The sequence below is a fragment of the Phocoena sinus genome, chromosome 11, assembly GCF_008692025.1.
Source record: "Phocoena sinus isolate mPhoSin1 chromosome 11, mPhoSin1.pri, whole genome shotgun sequence".
In the NCBI taxonomy this organism is placed as follows: domain Eukaryota; kingdom Metazoa; phylum Chordata; class Mammalia; order Artiodactyla; family Phocoenidae; genus Phocoena; species Phocoena sinus.
Genome location: NC_045773.1, coordinates 64571369 through 64593638, shown reverse-complemented (window position 1 = coordinate 64593638; position 22270 = coordinate 64571369). Strand labels below are relative to the sequence as shown.

Here is a 22270-nt window from a genome sequence, read left to right as displayed (position 1 = left end):
CTGCTCCAAGGATTCATAAATCTGACTCCATGCTTTTGTTAAAGATTGGCTGGCCTCATTGTCAGCTCAGTTGTGGCTGACCTGTCCCAGGTGAACAATCAGACCAATTATTGGTGAAGGTTAGGTGCTGTTTTAATGAACGCTTTTTATGTGATTAGCCCAAGAGCCTCTGAGGACAGTCACAGTAGGGTAGGTGTTCACTCTGTGGACTCAAGGCTAGTCTTGCAATGAATTCTAACTGTGACTCATCTCTGGAGGCTGGGACAGCTTCTGTTTGGACAGTGGTACAGTAGCAAAAAACAATCTGTAGAGGTGTGGAAGGAGAGAATAAGTCGTATTGAAATTAGGTACTTCTTTTTCTTACTTGCCAGTAATTTTCACAATTTCTCAATGTTTTCTAAGAAGGCCTTACAGAGGAATAAGACACCAACCAAATGGTCTTATACAGGACAGCTGGGAATAAGAGTGTGATACCAGGGTGTTCTTCAGGACAACCCAAATGCTTTGCTTTCTTTCTCTGAAGAGTAATGATTTACACTGGGGGAGCTGAAAAGAATCCCAAATTCATTTATTTTGTTACTTGGACTATGCGTCTTATTTTGTGTTTGCTCTCATTTTTTTTAAAAAAAACGTTTGGAGCTGGTGTTTGTCATACACTCCTCCTTTAAACTGATTACAGCCTGAGCCACTGTTATTACTTCCGCCAAGTGCTGGTTCAGAAGGAGAAACGTGTTATTATCTTTGGGAGAGGTTCCTCATGCTTGTCGAGCGTCAGCCCCTGCCGAGTGCCATCTGCCCTGCCTGCCCACGTTTGCACCTGCTTCTCCTCCTCTCTCTCTCTGACAGTCACCCTTTAGTGTGTTTTGGATCTGGAGCTAGAGAAGTTAGTCTGCTTTTATTATATCAGAAATCAACTCTTCTAACCTGCTGCTGTCTGTGTTGACTAAGGCATGGAAGAGTTAATTTCTCTCTGTTTAGGTTTAGAAATGTAGTAGAGGTTACAGGGAGAGGTTTGGAAAAGGCAGATATTTTGCTATATGGGCCTGAGGATGTAATGGCTTATGGATCTTATTATCTACTTTGAAGTAGCCAATCAGTTTAATATAATAATAAGGGATGAGTTTAATAAGGATGGGCCCAACATCTGCTCAGTTCAGAGCGCACTGAATTTGACCCAAAAGCAGGTGGTTGGTGTCCTTAGCTGAGCTAATGGCAATAGAGGGCAGTATAACCTTCCCACTGCCATGAAACCTGAGTCTTCGTTCTCAGGTGCAGACCCTTTCCTTGAAAGGTTTAAAGATGGCTCAAAGAGAAGCTGGAAGGAAAACTCGTGTCACTTGATATTCTATCCAACTTGTGTTCTCCTCTGGCAAGGGACAGGTAGCAAATGCACATTACTCCCAGGTGGCGGCCACGGGAGTGCAGTAATCAGAGCTGTAAAGCTACCGTTCATTAAGCACTTACTATGTGCCAGGCACTGTGCTGAGGATTTTTTAAATTTAATTTTTATTGTTAAAATGATCGATGTACATAATTTAAGGAGTCAAGTAGATCTACAAAGTTTATTACAAAAAACGCTAGTCACCTCCCTGCCTCCCAGCCCCCAGTATTTGTTCCCCAGAGGCAGACGCAGCAGTTTGACATGCATGACTTCATTTAGTCCACACAACAGGACAGGCACTGTCATTATCCCTATTTACAGCTGCTGAGACTTGAGGTTCACAGGTTTCATGACCTGCCCAAGGTCATGCAGCTAGAAAGTGGTAAAACGAGGATATGAACAAAACCAGTTGTTTTTGACTCCTGAGCCTGCTCTCTTACGATCCACTACATTGCTTCCTAGTTACAAATAGTGTTCAGGTACGTATTTTTATCAGCTGAACTGACAGCTGTGGGCTAGGGAGAGCATGCATGCTTTCTGTAGTACACTGCTACATTTCAAATGAGGATCAAGCCAATTATTGGCCAGCTATTATGTGACTTCTCTACTGCTAAACCCCTTCTCTCCACAAGCTGTTATCTATGGAAGCTACAGAAATCAGCCTTTCTCTCCAGCCTCTATGAAGGGAAAATATTCCCTAGAACCTCCATGGTCACTTGGGTTTAGATTTTTGGTTACATTGAAGTTTCCGTTAACTCACTTTTGTGACAGCAGCACCTATACCTCTTGAAGTCACCTGTCTATTCCTGATTGTGGCCAAAAGATACAGTCTCTGGAGTTTTCCGTTTTTCTGTAATGAATTTAACATCTCCCTTTGAACATACTTAGTATTTTAAAACTAGAACATACTTAGGGGCGATCTAACTCCCTTTAAAGCCAGATTTAGTTTCTGCAAAGGCCATCTGGAGAAAGAATATTTTACAGTCAGTACAAGTCCTGAGGTGGAAGTTCACCTGGTTTGTTCAAGACCAGAGTGGGTAGGAACAGGATAGAGGGAAATGAAGTCGGGGATGAAAACCAGATCATGGAAGGATTTGTGGCCTTTGTGAAGCTTTGGGCTTTTGCACTGAGGGACAGAAGGAACCACTGAAGGATTTTGAGCAGAGGGGTGATGTGGTCTGACTTCATGCCAGAGAGTAAAAGGATCACTCTCTGGCTCTCTTGTGGAGAGTACAGGGCAAGGATAGAAGCAGGGGACCAGTAGGGAAGTTAGTGCAATCATCTAGGTAAAGAGAATGGGTGTTTTGGACCAGATTGGTAGCAGCAGAGGTAAAAGAGGTCTGTGTCTGGATCTGGTTTGTTAGCTAGCACTAACAGGATTTGCTAATGGGTTGGAAGCGGGGTGTAAGAGGGAATAAATGATGACACCAAAGTTTTTGGCCCGAGCAAATAAAAGGGTAAAATTGCCATCCACAGAGAGAAGAAAGGCTATGGTAGAGGTGGGGAGAGATCAGGAATTCATTTTGGGTACATTGGCATCCAGATGGGAGGTATCAAGTAGGCTGCTGTATATCCAGATTGGACATAGAGTTTAGGAGAGAGGGTTTGGGTGGAGATAAAAAAATTGGGAGTCATTTCATGTGGATGGTATCTAATGCTATGAGCCTGGCTGCAATCCACAAAGTGATGAGTCTATGTAAAGCAGGGTTTTCTCAGCCAACAGAGTAAGCCTATTGACATTTTAGGCCAGATGCGTCTTCTTTTGCTTCAGAGGGCAGTGTGGTATGGATCTTATGCATCGTAAGATGTTCAGCAGCATCCCTGGCCTTTACCCACTGGATGCCAGTAGTACCTCACTAGCCCCAAGTGTAAGAGCCAAAAACATCTCCAGACATTGCCAAATGCCCCCTGGGGCAGGAGCAAAACTTCCCTACTTGGAAACCACTGGTATAGATGGAGAAGAGGTCCAAGGACTGAGCTTAATGCTATCTGTCTAACATGTAAAACTGCTGTTACTCAAAGCACCTCTACTGCATTTATTCTTATTCTTAATTCACGACACTCTTGTAACTTTTGTAGTTAGTTATACTCTTCATTTGACAAAACAATAAGGAAGTTGTAAGTGACTTGCTCACATTCACACAGCAAATTGGGGATGGGCCATGGGCTGGAACCCAGGGAACCCAGTTGGAGCCTCGTGTTCTTCTACACCACACTATGCTGAGGCTTGCTGGCAGAAGCAAAGTTTGTTTGCTGTTCTCTGAAGGTAGTTTATACACTTAGTGTCAGGTTGTAGAGACCTTCTTGTTCATCTTCAGGAGCTACGAAAGAATTTGTGACCAAGAAGGAAGCAGTGCCCAGCAACTGAGGAACCTGCCCCTTTTCGCTGGCAAATTAGCACATTCTGTACAGAAGGGGTTTGCCAGGAAACTCTGGTTTAATGATATTAAGATGTCTCTCTTTTGAAAACCCTGAGGAACCAGCAAAGTCCTCCCAGCCTTGTTGGTGTTTGCATTGGCATGGGTCATGTGTGCATTTTAAAAATAAATCAAGCAAACACTGTGAGCCTTAGAAAATGTCTTTTGTTGTTTGTAACATTACTATCTGACTGAGAATAAAAAGTATTTCCAGGAACTCTCTCTTTTGTACCTCAACAGCTTCAAAGTAGAACGTTCAGCTCCATCTTCTTTGCTTTGGGACTCTGAGCATTGTTATAGGCTGAGCTGATGCTGGGCAGTCTTGTAGCTGAAACAGAGCTAGTGTTCCCAAGATAGCATATTTTACTTCAGTTGTAACGACGTATTCTTTTCCCTGTACTCTGAATTTAGCATTTTAATTTCTGATGAAAATTCTCAAAGTGGGACTGGTGAAATTCAAGCAGATAAGTATAATTCAAAAGTATGAGGTTACATAGCCTTATCCACCAGAGGGCAGACAGCAGAAGCAAGAAGAACCACAGTCCTGCAGCCTGTGGAACAAAAACCACATTCACAGGAATATAGACAAGATGAAAAGGCAGAGGGCTATGTACCAGATGAAGGAACAAGATAAAACCCCAGAAAAACAACTAAATGAAGTGGAGATAGGCAACCTTCCAGAAAAAGAATTCAGAGTAATGATAGTGAAGATGATCCAGAACCTCGGAAAAACAATGGAGGCAAAGAACGAGAAGATGCAAGAAATGTTTAACAAAGACCTAGAAGAATTAAAGAACAAACAGAGATGAACAATACAGTAACTGAAATGAAAACTACACTAGAAGGAATCAATAGCAGAATAACTGAGGCAGAAGAACGGATAACTGACCTGGAAGACAGAATGGTGGAATTCACTGATGCAGAACAGAATAAAGAAATAAGAGTGAAATGAAGACAGGGCTTCCCTAGTGGCGGAGTGATTGAGAGTCCACCTGCCGATGCAGGGGACATGGGTTCATGGCCCGTTCCGGGAAGATCCCACATGCCGTGGAGCGGCTGGGCCCGTGAGCCATGGCCGCTGAGCCTGCGCATCCGGAGCCTGTGCTCCGCAACGGGAGAGGCCACAACAGTGAGAGGCCCGTGTAATGCAAAAAAAAAAAAAAAAAAAAAATGAAGACAGCCTAAGAGACCTTTGGGACAACATTAAACGCAACAACATTCGCACTATAGGGGTCCCAGAGGAGAAGAGAGAGAGAAAGGACGCAAGAAAATATTTGAAGAGATTATAGTCGAAAACGTCCCTAACGTGGGAAAGAAAATAGCCACCTAAGTCCAGGAAACTCAGCTAGTCCCATACAGGATAAACCCAAGGAGAAACACGCTGAGAAACATAGTAATCAAATTGGCAAAATTAAAGACAAAGAAAAATTATTGAAAGCAGTAAGGGAAAAATAACATACAAGGGAACTCCCATAAGGTTAACAGCTGATTTCTCAGCAGAAACTCTACAAGCCAGAAGGGAGTGGCATGATATACTTAAAGTGATGAAAGGGAGGAACCTACAACTAATTTTACTCTACCCGGCAAGGATCTCATTCAGATTCGACGGAGAAATCAAAACCTTTACAGACAAGCAAAAGCTAAGAGAATTCAGCTCTACGACAAATGCTAAAGGAACTTCTCTAAGTGGGAAACACAAGAGAAGAAAAGGCCCTACAAAAACAAACCCAAAACAATTAAGAAAATGGTCATAGGAACATACATATCGATAATTACCTTAAACGTGAATGGATTAAATGCTCCAACCAAAAGACACAGGCTCGCTGAATGGATACAAAAACAAGACCCATATATATGCTGTCTACAAGAGACCCACTTCAGACCTAGGGACGCATACAGACTGAAAGTGAGGGGATGGAAAAAGATATTCCATGCAAATGGCAATCAAAAGAAAGCTGAAATAACAATACTCATATCAGGTAAAATAGACTTTAAAATAAAGAATGTTACAATAGACAAGGAAGGACACTACATAATGATCAAGGGATCAATCCAAGAAGAAGATATAACAATTATAAATATATATGCACCCAACATAGGAGCACCTCAGTACATAAGGCAACTGCTAACAGCTATAAAAGAAGAAATGGACAGTAACACAATAATAATGGGAGACTTTACCACCTCACTTACACCAATGCACAGATCATCCAAACAGAAAATAAATAAGGAAGCACAAGCTTTAAATGACAAAATAGAACAGATAGATTTAATTGATATTTCTAGGACATTCCATCCAAAAACAGCAGATTACACTTTCTTCTCAAGTGTGCATGGAACATTCTCCAGGATAGATCACATCTTGGGTCACAAATCAAGCCTCAGTAAATTTAAGAAAATTGAAATTATATCAAGCATCTTTTCTGACCACAACGCTATGAGATTAGAAATCAGTTACAGGGAAAAAACGTAAAAAACACAGACACATGGAGGCTAAACAGTGCGTTACTAAATAACCAAGAGATCATTGAAGAAATCAAAGGGGAAATCAAAAAATACCTAGAGACAAATGACAATGAAAACACCACAATCCAAAACCTATGGGATGCAGCAAAAGCAGTTCTAAGAGGGAAGTTTATAGCTATAAAAGCCTACCTCAAGAAACAAGAAAAGTCTCAAATAAATAATCTAACCGTAACACCTAAAGAGACTAGAGAAAGAAGAACAAGCAAAACCCAAAGTTAGCAGAAGGAAAGAAATCATAAAGATCAGAGCAGAAATAACTGAAATAGAAACAAAGAAAACAGTAGCAAAGATCAATAAAACTAAAAGCTGGTTCTTTGAGAAGATAAACAAAATTGATAAACCATTAGCCAGACTCATCAAGAAAAAGAGGGAGAGGACTCAAATCAATAAAATTAGAAATGAAAAAGGAGAAGTTACAACAGACACCACAGAAATACAGAGCATCCTAAGAGACAGGCAACTCTATGCCAATAAAATGGACAACTTGGAAGAAATGGACAAATTCTTAGAAAGATATAACCTTCCAAGACTGAACCAAGAAGAAATAGAAAATATGAACAGACCAGTCACAAGTAATGAAATTGAAACTGTGATTAAAAATCTTCCGACAAACAAAAGTCCAGGACCAGATGGCTTCACAGGTGAATTCTATCAAACATTTAGAGAAGAGCTAACACCCATCCTTCTTAAATGCTTCCAAAAAATTGCAGAGGAAAGAAAACTCCTAAACTCATTCTATGAGCCCACCATCACCCTGATACCAAAACCAGGCAAACATACTACAAAAAAAGAAAATTACAGACCAATGTCACTGATGAATATAGATGCAAAAATCCTCAACAAAATACTAGCAAACAGAATCCAACAACACGTTAAAAGGATCATACACCATGATCAAGTGGGATTTATCCCAGGGATGCAAGGATTCTTCAGTATATGCAAATCAATCAATGTGATACACCATATTAACAAATTGAAGAAGAAAAACCATATGATAATCTCAATAGATGCAGAAAAAGCTTTTGACAAAATTCAACACCCATTTATGATAAAAACTCTCCAGAAAGTGGGCATAGAGGGAACCTACCTCAACATAATAAAGGCCATATATGACAAACCCACAACAAACATCATTCTCAATGGTGAAAAACTGAAAGCATTTCCTCTAAGATCAGGAACAAGACAAGGATGTCCACTCTTACCGCTATTATTCAACATACTTTTGGAAGTCCTAGTCTTGGCAATCAGAGAAGAAAAAGAAATAAAAGGAATACAGATTGGAAAAGAAGAAGTAAAACTGTCACTGTTTGCAGATGACATGATACTATACATAGAGAATCCTAAGGATGCCACCAGAAAACTACTAGAGCTAATCAATGAATTTGGTAAAGTAGCAGGATACAAAATCAATGCACAGAAATATCCTGCATTCCTATACACTAATGATGAAAAATCTGAAAGAGAAATAAAGGAAACACCCATTTACCAGTGCAACAAAAATAATTAAATGCCTAGGAATAATCCTACCTAGGGAGACAGAAGACCTGTATGCAGAAAACTATAAGACCCTGATGAAAGAAATTAAAGATGATACAGATGGAGAGATATACCATGTTCTTGGATTGGAAGAATCAATATTGTGAAAATGACTGTACTACCCAAAGCAATCTACAGATTCAATGCAATCCCTATCAAATTACCAATGGCAGTTTTTACAGAACTAGAACAAAAAATCTTAAAATTTGTATGGAGACACAAAAGACCCTGAATAGCCAAAGCAGTCCTGAGGGAAAAAAACAGAGCTGGAGGAATCAGACTCCCTGACTTCAGACTATACTACAAAGCTACAGTAATCAAGACAATATGGTACTGGCACAAAAACAGAAACAAAGATCAATGGAACAAGATAGGAAGCCCAGAGGTAAACCCACACACCTATGGTCAACTAATCTATGACAAAGGAGGCAAGGATATACAATGGAGAAAAGACAGTCTCTTCAATAAGTGGTGCTGGAAAAACTGGACAGCTACATCTAAAAGAATGAAATTGAACATTCCCTAACACCATACACAAAAATAAACTCAAAATGGATTAGAGACCTAAATGTAAGACCAGACACTATAAAAGTCTTAGAGGAAAACATAGGAAGAACACTCTTTGACATAAATCACAGCAAGATCTTTTTTTATCCACCTCCTAGAGTAATGGAAATAAAAACAAAAATAAACAAATAAACAAGCTTAAAAGCTTTTGCACAGCAAAGGAAACCATAAACAAGATGAAAAGACAACCCTCAGAATGGGAGAAAATATTTGCATATGAATCAACAGACAAAGGATTCATCTCCAAAATATATAAACAGCTCATGCAGCTCGATATTAAAAAAACAAACAACCCAGTCCAAAAAGGGGCAGAAGACCTAAATAGACATTTCTCCAAAGAAGACATACAGATGGCCAAGAAGCACATGAAAAGCTGCTCAACATCACTAATTATTAGAGAAATGCAAATCAAAACTACAATGAGGTATCCACCTCACACCAGTTAGAATGGGCTTCATCAGAAAATCTACGAACAACAAATGCTGGAGAGGGTGTGGAGAAAAGGGAACCCTCTTGCATTGTTGGTGGGAATGTAAACTGATACAGTCAGTATGGAGAACAATATGGAGGTTCCTTAAAAAACTAAAAATAGAATTACCATATGACCCTGCAATCCCACTACTCGGCATATACCCGGAGAATTTCACAATTTAAAAAGGCACATGCACCCCAGTGTTCATTGCAGCACTATTTACAATAGCCAGGTTATGGAAGCAATCTGAATGCCCGTCGACAGACGAATGGATAAAGATGTGGCACATATATATGATGGAATATTACTCAGCCATAAAAAGGAACGAAATTGGGTCATTTGTTGAGACGTGGATGGATCTAGAGACTGTCATACAGAGTGAAGTAAGTCAGAAAGAGAAAAACAAATATTGTATATTAATGCATACATGTTGAACCTAGAAAAATGGTACAGGGGCTTCCCTGGTGGCGCAGTGGTTGAGAGCCTGCCTGCCGATGCAGGGGACACGGGTTCGTGCCCCAGTCCGGGGAGGTCCCACATGCCGCTGAGCGGCTGGGCCCCTGAGCCATGGCCGCTGAGCCTGCGTGTCCGGAGCCTGTGCTCCGCAATGGGAGAGGCCACAACAGTGAGAGGCCCGCGTACCGCAAAAAAAAAAAAAAAAAAAAAAAATGGTACAGATGAACTGGTTTGCAGGGCAGAAATTGAGACACAGATGTAGAGAACAAACGTATGGACACCAAGGCGGGAAAGCTGTGTGGGAGGGGTGATGAATTGGGTGATTAGGATTGACATGTATACAGTGATGTGTATAAAATTGATGATTAATTTTTAAAAAGTGTGAGGATTTGTGTCTGGTGTAGATGCTCAGGTTTCAGTGACTTGTTCTTTGCTAAGTGTGCTCTGATTGTATTCCAGCAGGACCAGGTGCACAATGTAAAAGGCTGCTGTACATCAGGGGAAAGTATGGGCTTCCTTAGAGCTCGACTGAAAGCGAGACCCTTTTCAAAGCTGTGGACATTCATCAAAACTACTTTAACAGGGGCTTCCCTGGAGCGCAGTGGTTGAGAGTCCGCCTGCCGATGCAGGGGACACGGGTTTGTGCCCCGGTCCGGGAAGATCCCACATGCCGCGGAGCGGCTGGGCCCGTGAGCCATGGCCGCTGAGCCTGCGCATCCAGAGCCTGTGCTCCACAACGAGAGAGGCCACAACAGTGAGAGGCCCATGTACCGCAAAAAAAAAAAGTACTTTAACAGAGAGAGGTTTGATATTATTTAGTCAATAAGGGAGGCCTCCTAGGTTCCTCAGCCTGTGCTAATACTTCCTTATTGTCAAAGAATTTACTGTCTGATTACTTAGATGTGACTAGCTCATAGGAAAGAATGAGACCAGTAAAGATGGAGTATATTGAGTTCCAGATGAGTTTTAAGTGCTCTTGAGTTTGGAGGAAGGAGAAAACAATGAGGTTTGGAGTAGCCAGGAAAATGATACCTTGGTGAATGATAGGTTCAAGCTGGGACTTCCCTGGCAGTCCAATGGTTAGAACTCTGCATTTCCACTGCAGGGGGCACAGGTTCGATCCCTGGTCGGGGAACTAAAATCCCACATGACATGCAGTGCGGCCAAGAGAAAAAAAAGAAAGAAAGAAATGATAGATTCAAACCGAATTGGAGGGAAAAGGAGTCACATGCAGGAAGGCCCAGAGGCATTCACAGGCAGGGTGTGTTCAGGGGATACTGGCCAGCCTGATTGTGGTGAGTGAGGTGTGCTTAAAGAGGATGGGGTGAATTTTGGAGGAAGACCTTTGAAAGCCAAGCAAAGAAGAGTTCACCTTTAATGGGAGAGGAATCAGAGTGCTAGCAATGCTTTTGAGCAGGGGGGTGGCAAGATGAAACCAAATATGGCTGAAGGAAAGACAGTTTATTCTCCCTCAATCAGCCAGCCATTGGCTGGGGTGGAGGTGCGGGGAGGTGATACTGTGAATTAATTGTAAGAGAGGTGGGGGAGACAGTGGCATGTAAGGAAAGTGTACAGGAGCTTGAATGGAAATTCTGAGAGGAATTGGGACCAGCAGCCTCACCCTGTGCCTCAGGACTCCCATAGTACAGCACCAATGGCCACATGGCCGGGAACTTGGATAAGTGTTCTCTCCTTTTAGGTGTTCTCCCCAGTGAGACTCTTATCACTTCTTTCTTCCTTTCTAGGAATCTCCTCTACCCTAAGAGATGGCCATGAGAGAGCCTGCATCTCACCTGGATTCTAGCACACTTGCTATTACATGAGATCTTGGGGACTAGAATTTCAAATAGCAAATAGCCTTTTCTGAAGTTTTTAATGAAAGGGAAGTCAAACTCAACCAACATCCTTCATCTCCTTGTAGGACTTTAAATAATATCTTTTCATTCACAATTATGTTTGAGTCTTATTCTTCCTGGTGATTTTCTTGATTTGTCAGGGGGTAGGTGAAGGCTCTGGGAGTTCCCTTTGGCCATGGGGAGCTTGGGGGGATGGGAGAATGAATGACAGAGGAAGAATGGAAGGAAGATGGAGGATGTCTGGAGGGAGGATGGAAAGGTGGATGATGGAGGAAGAACAGAGGATGGATGCATGGCAAAGGATTGGATGGGTGGTTAGAGGGAGGATGGATGGATAGATGTGAAGGTCCCCAGCAGGACTGTAGAAGTTAGTTAAGAGCAACAGAAAAACTGTGTTACAGGGATAAGTATAAAAAATGCTTTTACAGGGCTTTTTAAACAGTTCACCACGCTTATAACTGAGTTACGCTTTTAAGCACAACTTGGCACAATCAGTAGGCTGTGAACTGAGCCTGCCCCATGAGCAGCCTTCATGCATAAAAGTACGTTTATTTTCTTTTCTTTGGCTTGTTCTCATACTTGTCTTCAGCCACTGCATCTTTGAAATTTTGAGGACTGTCACTTGAAAGTGACTTGAACACCAGTGTTAAAGCATCTGCAGAAGTTCCCATCATGATGATCTGGCCCTGATATTCCACCAGCAAGCCTTCTTGTGCGGTCAGCATCCGTCGAGGGAAGGGCGCTGCTTTGAGTGCTCCTGAGAGAAGAGTCCTCATTGCCCTGCCCATTACTCCAGTACAGACTTGATTTCTAATTAATGAGAGACAAGTGGGTTCGATCAGGGCTTGGTCAGTCTCTGGCCCTTGCCAGCCAAGCCAGCCCCATGAGCAGGGCCTCACCACACCATGTTTGCAGTACAGGATCAGGACAGAACTTAATACTAAACCCTGTATTCTTCTGTGTTTGCATTCAGTGTACATAAATGATACAAAAGGAGCACTAGGTGGGCAAAGCGCAGACTGGGACTGGCCCAGGAAATGAGAAAGGAGGAGGAGGGCCCTGGTGGTGTTATCTGATGCTGCCATCAGTATACACTTCGAGAGCATATTATTTCACAGTCATGCAGCAAACGCTCCTCTCTTTTTATTAACCAGTGTGAACCTTTTTATTTATTTAAATCAAATCACAAATAAAAGCAAAATAAGACAGGTATGTGAAAGTTTTCATGTTGTGGTGCTTTATCTAAACAGGCTTTCATATAGAAAGAGTACCCTCAAAAGCCCTCATAAGACATTGTTGTTTCATTAGGAATTTTAGCCTTCTTTTTTTTTTTTTTCTCCTGGAAGGTTAAACAGAGATGGCTCAGCAGTGCAGAGTATTTCACAGTTCATTCATTCATTCATTTTACTGACACTTGTGTCTTACTATGTGCAAGGTACAAATAACTGGCAGAAACAGGTTTCACTGGACTTTCCTGACGGTCAGTCCAGTGGTTAAGACTGTACTTCTAATGCAGGGGGTGTGGGTTCAATCCCTGGTCAGGGAACTAGGATCCCATGTGCCACGTGCGTGGTACGGCCAAAATAAGAAAAGAAAAGAAAAGAAAAAAAGAAACAGGTTCCACTGTCGTAAAAGGGCAGCTTTCTCTTCTGATAGCATTGTACTCCCTACTGCTGAACATTGATGAGTAAATGTCTAAAAATATTCTAGCTGAGGGACTTCCCTGGTGGTCCAGTGGGTAAGACTCCATGCTCCCAGTGCAGGGGGCCCGGGTTCAATCCCTGGTCAGGGAACTAGATCCCACGTGCATGCCAAAACTAAGAAATCCTCATGCTGCAACTAAAGATCCCTCGTGCTGCAACTAAACATGCTGCAATGAAGATCCCGTGTGCTGCAGCTAAGACCCAGCACAGCCTAAATAAATAAATAATTTTTTTAAAAGTTCTTTAAAAAAAATACATTCTATCTGAAACAAAATAGTTTCCTGTTTTTTTAGTACTCCTTTTTGGAAAAGTTATTTTGATTTCTGTATAATTTTAGGAAGAACTTTTAAGTTATTGTAGGTACCCACTCACATAAGATCAGTGATAACCAAATCACCGGCTGGGAGTGACTCTACTATTCCACAGGGGCAACTATAAACTACTGTGAAAAACAAATCAAAAAGATAGTTTTTATTTTTAGTTTGCTTTGAGGACAGGCCCACAAGTACTGGATCTTAAATTGTCCTTTCAGGAGATTGTGATGAGTGAAACTGAGCTTGCTTGTCTTTTATAAGTGTTCTCTCTTAAAAATATTTTAGAAAATTAGCCAAATTATGACTCACAGTAGTTATTCCATTGCAGAAGTTCAGCTCAGGACCTGGCCCCACTACCGTAATCATTGAGCTGGCTTGAAGTCAAGGTCTCTTCCCAGACACCCACGAGTAGGGAGGCCCCTCTGTCTTAGCTGGCAGGTATGGAGCTCCCAGGCTTTAAGAGGGCTCGCCTGCCCTCTAGCCAAGTCAAATTTAGGTCCCAGGGCTCACAGCCATGACAGCTGTTCAGTGAAAGCTTAGGGAAGACTGAGGCAAACAGGCAACACCTCAACCCCTGTGGACCTAAAGGCTGTCTCTCCTTCGCCAGGAACACTTTCTTGTCCCCTAGCAGATGTGGGGCTACTCCCAAGAAATGTAGCCTTTGAAAAGCCATTTCTGTGCAAGTTGACCCTGGGGAGCTGCTCTTTAGACCTGGAGTCAGATAGAGGAGTTCTTTTCTTGGCTTGGTCATTTACACCCTCTATTAATATGCATAAATCCGGCCTTGCTGCTAGTCCCTATGTGGTGAGAGGTGAATCCTCATAGAGAAGAGGGTGGTTTTCTGCATCAAACTGAGTTTTGTATTCATGCTGTGATGGCCTCCATTTCTGCTTGTAAGAGTTTAATTCAGGGCTTTGTGTGGTACCATCTGATGCATCCATCCCTTGATCTGTTTTCCTTATTAGTGGCACACCTGTTATAGGAGAGATATCAGGGATGCCACCAGGTTAATGAAAATGTTTGGCATTTGCTTTTCCTGTGGGTAAAAGTTGAAGAGTTGTTAGGCTCCAGAAGACAGTGAACACTATCTGTATTGCCAAACCCTACTTTTGGGCTTGGGTTGGAGACATTAGCCACCAGAACCTGTTACATGGGGTCTTGGAACTCCAGTGGAACCTGAAAATGTGGATGGGCATCTCGTTTCAAATATACCTTCATCCCACTCTTAAGAAAGGCACTTCCTGCTTGGCCTCCTGCCATCGGATGCCCTGGACAAGCTGTTCTTGGAATCTCCGCCAGGCTTTTTCTCTATAACTGGTGTTGCATTGCCTGTGTTCTATGATCCACTTGTGACACCTGTAATCCTGCATGTGGGGAGTCTAGATGATAAAGTAATTCTGAGATAGAATTGGCTCCCTCTCTCTTTCTTGAAGTGATAGTAATTTATTTGGGGGGGAAGGAAAATAGAGGTTGTTCCTCAAGCCATGTTTCTGCGCCAGTTAAACATCAACAACTCCAATATGCCATTCTCTGGATGAAAGGGAATTAGATAGCATTTTTCTTTCCAAAAGGCACAGCACCTCAGTCAATAAATAGAGGATCAACATTAATTCTTAATCTAAACTAGTTAAATACTACACTGAATGGTCTAAGGGCCAGGGCATTCAGGTGGAAATCTGAAAATGCCCATGTCTGTATTGCTGTCTCTGCCAATTGCATGGGATCCATTTATCTGTAAAATGGGAATGCACGACAGCTCCTTGGCAAAGTCATGAACTCCCTTCTCCAAGCATTCCAGACAAGTCACAAGGCTAGTGCTTGCTTTATAAAGGCCTATGTGAAGAGTGTGGAGCTTTGGTCTGGAAAGCAGGTAAATTTAGGGTAAAGGGGGAAAAAATTCATAGAAAACAAATGCTGTTTGTTTTTCTGCTTTCTTTTCTCTGTGCATGTTTTCCTGCACAAAGACTTTTGAGCGTCTTATTGGTTCTAAATCGTATGGGAATCTGAGCCTTTGTTGCTCTCCTTGGATTGTTGGGATGAATGAATGTTGGTTGGGAAGTACTGAGAGCAGCTTGTGTTTTTTTTTGTTTGTTTGTTTTTTGTTTGCGATACACGTGCCTCTCACTGTTGTGGCCTCTCCCGTTGGGGAGCACAGGCTCCGGACCCGCAGGCTCAGCGGCCATGGCTCACGGGCCCAGCCGCTCCGTGGCATGTGGGATCTTCCCGGACCGGGGCACGAACCCGCGTCCCCTGCATCGGCAGGTGGACTCTCAGCCACTGCGCCACCAGGGAAGCCCAGCATCTTGTTTTAAGCTTCTTTAATTTCCATCTCTGGGGCCTGTGACCCTCCAACCAGGCCCCACAAAATGGAGTCTGAGAGCCTTTAGCTGGTCCGGCCCACACTTGTTTGAGTGGGTGGGTCTCTGACTACTGACATGGTTACAGTCTCAGCTCGCCTGCTGGAGGCATGGTTGACTTGGGGCTGGCAAACGTGACATTTTAACGACCACTGCTTTGCTTACCAGCTCTGTGCTCTTGATCAGGTTACCTCACCTCTCTGAGCTTGGAGAGCATACTTGTCTCAGTTTATCTTTGTGAGAATTAAAGAGAACATGTTCAAGTGCTCCAGCAGCACCTGGCGGCACGTAGTTGATGCTTTTTCAGTGTTGGCCTGCCTGTCTCCCACGTTCAGCTCTTCAGCGATACCACCAAGCAGCTTGAGGCCTATTTCTGGTCTCTTGAGGCTTTTTATGGAGGGAGAAAAAAAAAAAGACAAAAGCAATTTCAGTGCTTTCCACTGAAAAAAACTGGGAGCTTTAATCTCATGCTCCCTATTTTTGGCAGCTTTGACCTCTGGTCTAAATAAGCATGACCAAAGGGCATTTTTTTCTTAGAACACTGTTTTTCAACCTCCTGAGCTAGGTACTTTATGTCAACTCCTAGAACCTTAAATCTGGAAGTTTTAAGGAGGAATCTGAGATCCTATGAGGGGAAGGGACTTTATTCATGGTCATTTGGTGTGCTAGTGCAAAGCGGGGATCAGAACCCAGATCTCCTTCTCCCACTTCTGCGTGACCCGCAGCCCATTGCAGTGAAAACTGTGAAGGTTGTGCATCTCTAGCTGACCACTCCCAGGGAGCCCAGCCTCTTCTGGGACCTGGGAGGCTGTGACCAGGTGGATGGCATGACACAGACACTTGTGTCCCCAGGCCTAAGCGGCTGTTTAAAAACTTGGTTTGGAAGGGCCAATATTCTTGTGACTTCGAAGGGTCTGGCACTCCAGGTAGTAGTCAGAGAAATACCTGTTCTCTTTCAATTATTAATTCAACAGTACTTGCCGGGTGCTTGCTCAGGGACAGGTGCCATGCTAAGTGCTAGAGAGATGGCAGCAAACAAAGTCATACTGGAAAGGGATTCTAATCATTGGCAACCCTGCAACCAAGCACTTACATTTCTTTTCAAAGACAAGTGTCATTTTTAAAAGATAATCAAATTCTGACTGTCCACATCTTACCAAGCTAATGGAAAATGTCATCTCAGTCATTCTTGTGCCTCCTCACCCCAGTTGTGCCTAGATTCAGGATTCTTACTTAACGTAGCTGTCAAGCATCGGGAAACCCCTCTGGTCATTTGTCATGATTATGGCTGTGCCACCTGCTCTCCGTACCCATTTGGTCCCCTTGGTCCAAGGGCCCTCTGCTTCTGGGCCAGTTTGGGGTGTAGGACCTTTAGTGAGGCTGGTTACCAGTTACCTTTGCCCTCCCAGGTCTTGGCATTGACTGGGTCTTTTCAAGGAGCACACTCCACAGAGATGTGAAGGTGGAGGGAGGCACAAGACATCCTCCAGCAAGTTTGTGTGGCCACTTTTTGTGTTGGCACATCTTGGTGTCTCATTCTTAACATAAGGGAAAAGTGAGACTATGATGCCTTCTCCACCAGCCAAGCAGCATAGAAAACACCTTTGGGAATTTGGAGTACACCTTATCATCATGTGGCAAGGGAGAGGCAATGTGAAGAGAGCAAAGATCAGACTTGGGTTTGAATCTTGGCTCTGCCTTTTACTACCCATGTGGCTTTGAACAAGTCTCCTAATGTCTGCAGTCAGATAGGCATCAGTCAAATGAGTGTAATAATACACCTAAAGACAGTGTATGCAGACCCCCTGCTGCCATGTCTGCACTAGGTGCCCGGTGGACAGTTGCTTTTTCTGCTCCAGTGTGTGTGTTGTTGATATAAGTGCCATCAGCCAGCAGTAGCCTGCACCTGAGGTTAAGGGTGCAGAAAGTGGTGTCCAAGGATCTTTAGCAGAGGTTAAGATGTTGTCAAGAAGGAGGGCAGGCTTTGTGACCTGGGTGGAGGAAAGTTGGCACCAGTTGATCTAGAATTTGAAAGATGAAGAATCTCTCCACCAGCCTCCCCTCTCTTGGATGGTGTGTTTGCAGGAGAACACTTAGCAAAAACTTGAAATGTGCTGATATGTGGCCTCCTGAAGATTTGCATGGCAAGGACAACCCTCAAGCCTTGTTTGTGCCTTGGAGCTTCCTTCGGGCTCACTGGGAACCGTAGATTCTTTTACTTGGTTTGGTTGTCACATTGTACCTGCTGTGTCTGCCATCACTGACTGTGTTCACTCTCTTCCAGGGGCTCCACGGGCCTTACCCCTTCGGCCAGTCTTAAACGGGTGTCAGCAAGAAGAAAAATTAACAAAAGACAGAAGGCTTGACTCTGGGGGGGAGGGCAAGGGGTTCCTCTGGATTGCAGACCACATCGCACGGACCCCTGGCTCTGACCCCCATCCTGGAAGAAGAGGAAGAATCAGAAAGACTAGTTTTGAGTAAACTCAGTGTGCGTGTGTGAATGCCGAGTCGCAGGAGTGGTGTTGAGGCTACCAAGAAGAAATCCATGCAGCCAGTTTGGGTTTTGTTTATTAGGTGTCAGTCTAACAAGTCATTAGGTTGCTCGGGAAGGAAAAAAATGTTTAAAATGGGGGAAAAAAGCCATCTTTTTAAACAAAAATTATTTTGCCTACAGACAGGTTGTAGTTTTGAGCACATGTTAATTTTTTCCCCTTTCCCCACTATTTTTGTTTTTTTTTAGATAAGGGATAACATGCTGTTTATAGAATGCTTGCTCTGGAAGCAATTCAGGTTCAAAACTGGCATGGCCTGCTTGGGGACTCTGCGGGTCAGTGCTATAGGAGGACACCTGCCGTGCCACCTGACTCCATGAGTCTCCAACCCCATTTGCTTTTAATGGTATCAGCCCATGAGTTATCACGCTTTTCCTCTTCTTTTCTCTTTAATCTTCTGTTGATTTACACCTTTGACATTTGTATTTGTCAGCCCTGTGGCTTGTTACCGTCAGAACCTCTCTGAAGACCAAACTTCCCTGTGTGGCCAGCAGAGGAAGCCTTGAGGACAGATCTCGGGTGACGTGGGAGTTTGTGAGGCTGAGAGGTGTCCTCCTGCACACACTTGTAACAATTCGAATTGCTTTCCTTCCATGTTTCTCTTGGCGGAGAGAAATGCCATCACGCTTACTGCTCTCTTGGATTCTTGGTACACAGCGGCTCCACATTCACTCTGGGAACGCTGCCTCTGTGCTGCGTATATGTGTGTGCTGTGTGCACACACACGGGTGTTGGTGCAGCTCACCAGCGAGTGTGCAGCAGGCGAATGTGAAGGTGTCCCCTGCTTCTCTGTTGTCACACAACTCCCTTCCCTGTGTTTCTCTCCAGTTGTCCTTTGTGGCGTTTTTGCAGCCTGTTAGTGGAGGCTGAGCTGTTAAGGTATGAAAATGTAGCCCCAGATGGGGAATTTGCCATGGGGAAGGGCCACGCTTACTGACTGCGTGATATTGGAGACCACATTTTGCTGGGAATGAAAGGACCCCCGCCCTGAGCAGGATGCTTAGTTATTGGGAGGTGGCGGGCAAGGGACAGCCCAGCCGGAGCACAGGTTGATTGGCTGGCTGCTCACTGGGACAGGTAGCCCCACTGGCATCCTGTGGATTCCGAGCAGGTTGAGATGTGGATATCTCCATGGGAAGCTTAAACCAGGCCAGAACAGCTGTCTGCCAAAGATACAAGAATATGCAAAGTCCCTCTTCTCTTCTCACCCCCTCCTTCCCTCGAGTCTTGGTTCGTTTGATAGCCGGGGGATATGGATCTAGGGTGCGGTTGCTGGGTCACCTGCCTGTTACCACACCCCCACCCACCCCGGGGGTGTGAGACAGCAGGGAGTCCAGGTCGATGATTGGCTGCAAGGGGTCATATAGCCTGGGTGTGAGTGAGGGTCTGCCTGCCTGTCTGTCTCTGGGTGTCTGAGTTCCGAAAACATGTGTTGTTTGTTCCTCCTCATCCTCTTCTGAGACTGTTGCGTTTTCCAAGCTTGATTGTGAGAGAAAAGCTTGTATGAAATTCCCCCTTTGCCTCCCCACCTCCCCCCAAATAAAAGGGGGAGTAAACATTGGTCCACTGGAGAAGCCCCAGGGGAGGGTAGAGACTGCCTGCTGAAAGGGCAGTGCAGCTGGGTCTGGGGCTGGACTAGAGCTCACACTGGAGCACCTACTTTCTATGCACACAAAGAGCACCCCATTCCCAGCAGAGCAGAGGTGCCCAGGCCACCACAGGTCCAAGCCAGGGGCTCACAATGGCTTTTTGTTTGAGGGCCCTATTGGGCCCAGACTGCCGCCACTGTTGGTGCCAACCTCCTGGGACACCGCCACCCTGGAGCCCACACATGCCCAGCCGTTCTGCTCACTTGATAGCCCTCAAAGCATCACATCTCCATCTGCCCCTGCAGGATCATGGGAGGCTTTACGTCCCCTGGTTTCCAGGCTTCCTCATCTGCCCCACACTAGGTGCCCCTTCCCCTTTTCTCCGGAGGGGGTGCCTGCCGTTATTCAGCAGTGGCTTCATAGATCACCGTCAGTGGGTCTGGCCCTGCCAGAGGGATCCTGCGCCTCCTCTTGCTTTTAGGCAGTCTCACCTGGCAAGGTAGTTGTCCCAAGCACGTTGGCTTCCCTCCCAAGAACAAACCATTTCTGTACACATCTTTGGAGAGGTGAGCTCCTTGCAGAGGCCAGAGCGAGTGCAAGCCATGGAGTAGGGGCGGAAGGAGTCCATGTTTCCCCCAAGACCTGGCGGCTGTTAGTACCATTCATTCTGCCTCTTCTCGCTGGTTTGGGTTCTGAGCAAGTCCTTAGAGCCCCTCTTTTCCACTGCCTGGTGGGGTGGCAAAGGCTACCCTCTCAGCCCCAGTAGTCTCAGTTCCTCTTGGACTCTTTACCAAATGACAGGCTGCCTCTGGGCAGGACCACCAGTGTCTGGCACCCGCGAGGTGAGGCAGGCACCATCCTTAAGGACCTGAGCCCAGTGGGGGAGGCAGAGGGGCTCAGGCTTGGGAGGAACCTGTCTGTGTGCACGGAGTGAGGTGTGTGTGGATGTGTGTGCACGTGTGCATGCTTTTTTTCTTTTTTCCCATGGGGACAGTTGAATTTGGGGCATTTTCTACAAGAAACAGCCTTCTCTTCCCCCAGCAAGGACTGGCCGTTTCCTAAAGTCCATCAAAGGCACTTCCAGCCAGGAGAGAACCTCACCAAGACAGCTGGAGTGGCCCGAGGGTGGCCAAGGTGGGAAGTGGGCATAAGAATAAGCACCTCCCCAAATTCAATGTGAGCCCCAGCGGGAGAGGGTGGTGGGGTTGCCAGGGCCCAGAACTGCAAGCTGATTCCCCACCCCTCCCTGCCTCGCCTTTTCTTTGTTTCCTCGTGTGAATGCTGGAGCAGCAGTAGCTGCCTTCTCCACCTGGACAGTGGTGTGCAGCAAGCAAGCTGGGTGGGTGTTTGTGGTGGGGACTTATGGTGCCTGGGAGGAGATGAAGATGAGGAGGTTTTTCCTTACTGTATAAATGAATATTTGTATGATTAAATTAACACACACCAAAAAAAACCCTGTTTTCATGTGTGTCAGTGAGTTTATTGCTCCCTGAAGCCCTGTGTACCTGCTTGGCCCCCCAGTGGCTCTGTGATATGCGCTTTTTGGTCTCTGTGTCTCTCCTTCTTGCATATGGGAAAACTGAGACCCTGCGGTTCATTATATGTTTGTGAAATCAGTCCTGGGATTATCATTAAATCTGCTGCCGTTCCTGGTTTCCGGTGACCAGAAAAGTGAAACTCTTTCCAGTGGCCTCCGCAGGCTACCTACCATGCGTCTGTTGAGCCCTACTCTATCCCCAGCACATAAGCTGTACCGGCCAACTTAGTGTGTATCAGCCAGCAGGCATTGTGTGGGCACTTACTGTGTGTCAGGCACAGCGCACAGGTGTGAATGCAGGAATTGCACAGGATGAATGCAGAGCACCATGGGCATCTTCCTACTGGGGAAACAGACAAGGCCGAGTTGGGGAGTCCTCAGAGCCAGCTGGGACTAGATTTAGAAGAGGAAATGCATCTTTCTTTAGTGGCTCTGGTGGATTACGGATTAGGTACCTTTTTGCAAATTGGTCTGGGAGCCCGAGAGCCAGTTAGGGACCACACTCCAGGCAGTTGACAAGCTAACTTGGATCCTACCCCCACGTACTTATGTGAGACAGGCCTATCACCTTGGCCTCTGGAGATGGGGAGGTGGGTTACACGGTGGTCCATAGCATGAAAGAAACTTAATTGACAGATACATCAGCAAATTGTGGGCTCACTGTATTCATCCCTTCATGTCTGCAGGAACTCAGAACTCAACTGTGTCCTCAGTCACATCATCACCCTTTCTGTGTTGAAGGGAAAGTGAGATCACAGGGGGAAGGGAGTTGCTTGTCTTACAGGCTTGGACCCATGGCATCGGTTCCCAGATGCTGGTATTGTTTTCACATAATTGCAGACTCCCAAATTGGGTCTTCACCCTGACCGGCAGAGCTGTGTGTTCTAAATGATGGTGGCCCTGGCACTGAACCAGGGGGTCTAAGGTGTGGGAATTGGGGGGAGGGGATTTCCCGGCCATCTCTCTGCAGGCAGCTCAGTGAGGGAACCTGTGGCCACAGATTGCAC

The 22270-nt window shown here is 44.9% G+C and overlaps 1 protein-coding gene across 2 annotated transcripts in view; it reads left to right on the top strand.

The window, feature by feature from the left end:
* The window catches only part of ILRUN (inflammation and lipid regulator with UBA-like and NBR1-like domains), a 123817-nt gene extending 102631 nt beyond the window's left edge, over window positions 1-21186 (top strand). For both annotated transcript variants that reach the window (XM_032648342.1, XM_032648341.1), the window contains exon 5: window positions 17870-21186. In XM_032648342.1, the coding sequence (XP_032504233.1) occupies window positions 17870-17905 (36 nt within the window). In that variant the 3' untranslated portion in view covers window positions 17906-21186. The remainder of the gene's footprint in view (window positions 1-17869) is intronic.
* Window positions 21187-22270: the final 1084 nt, after the last annotated feature.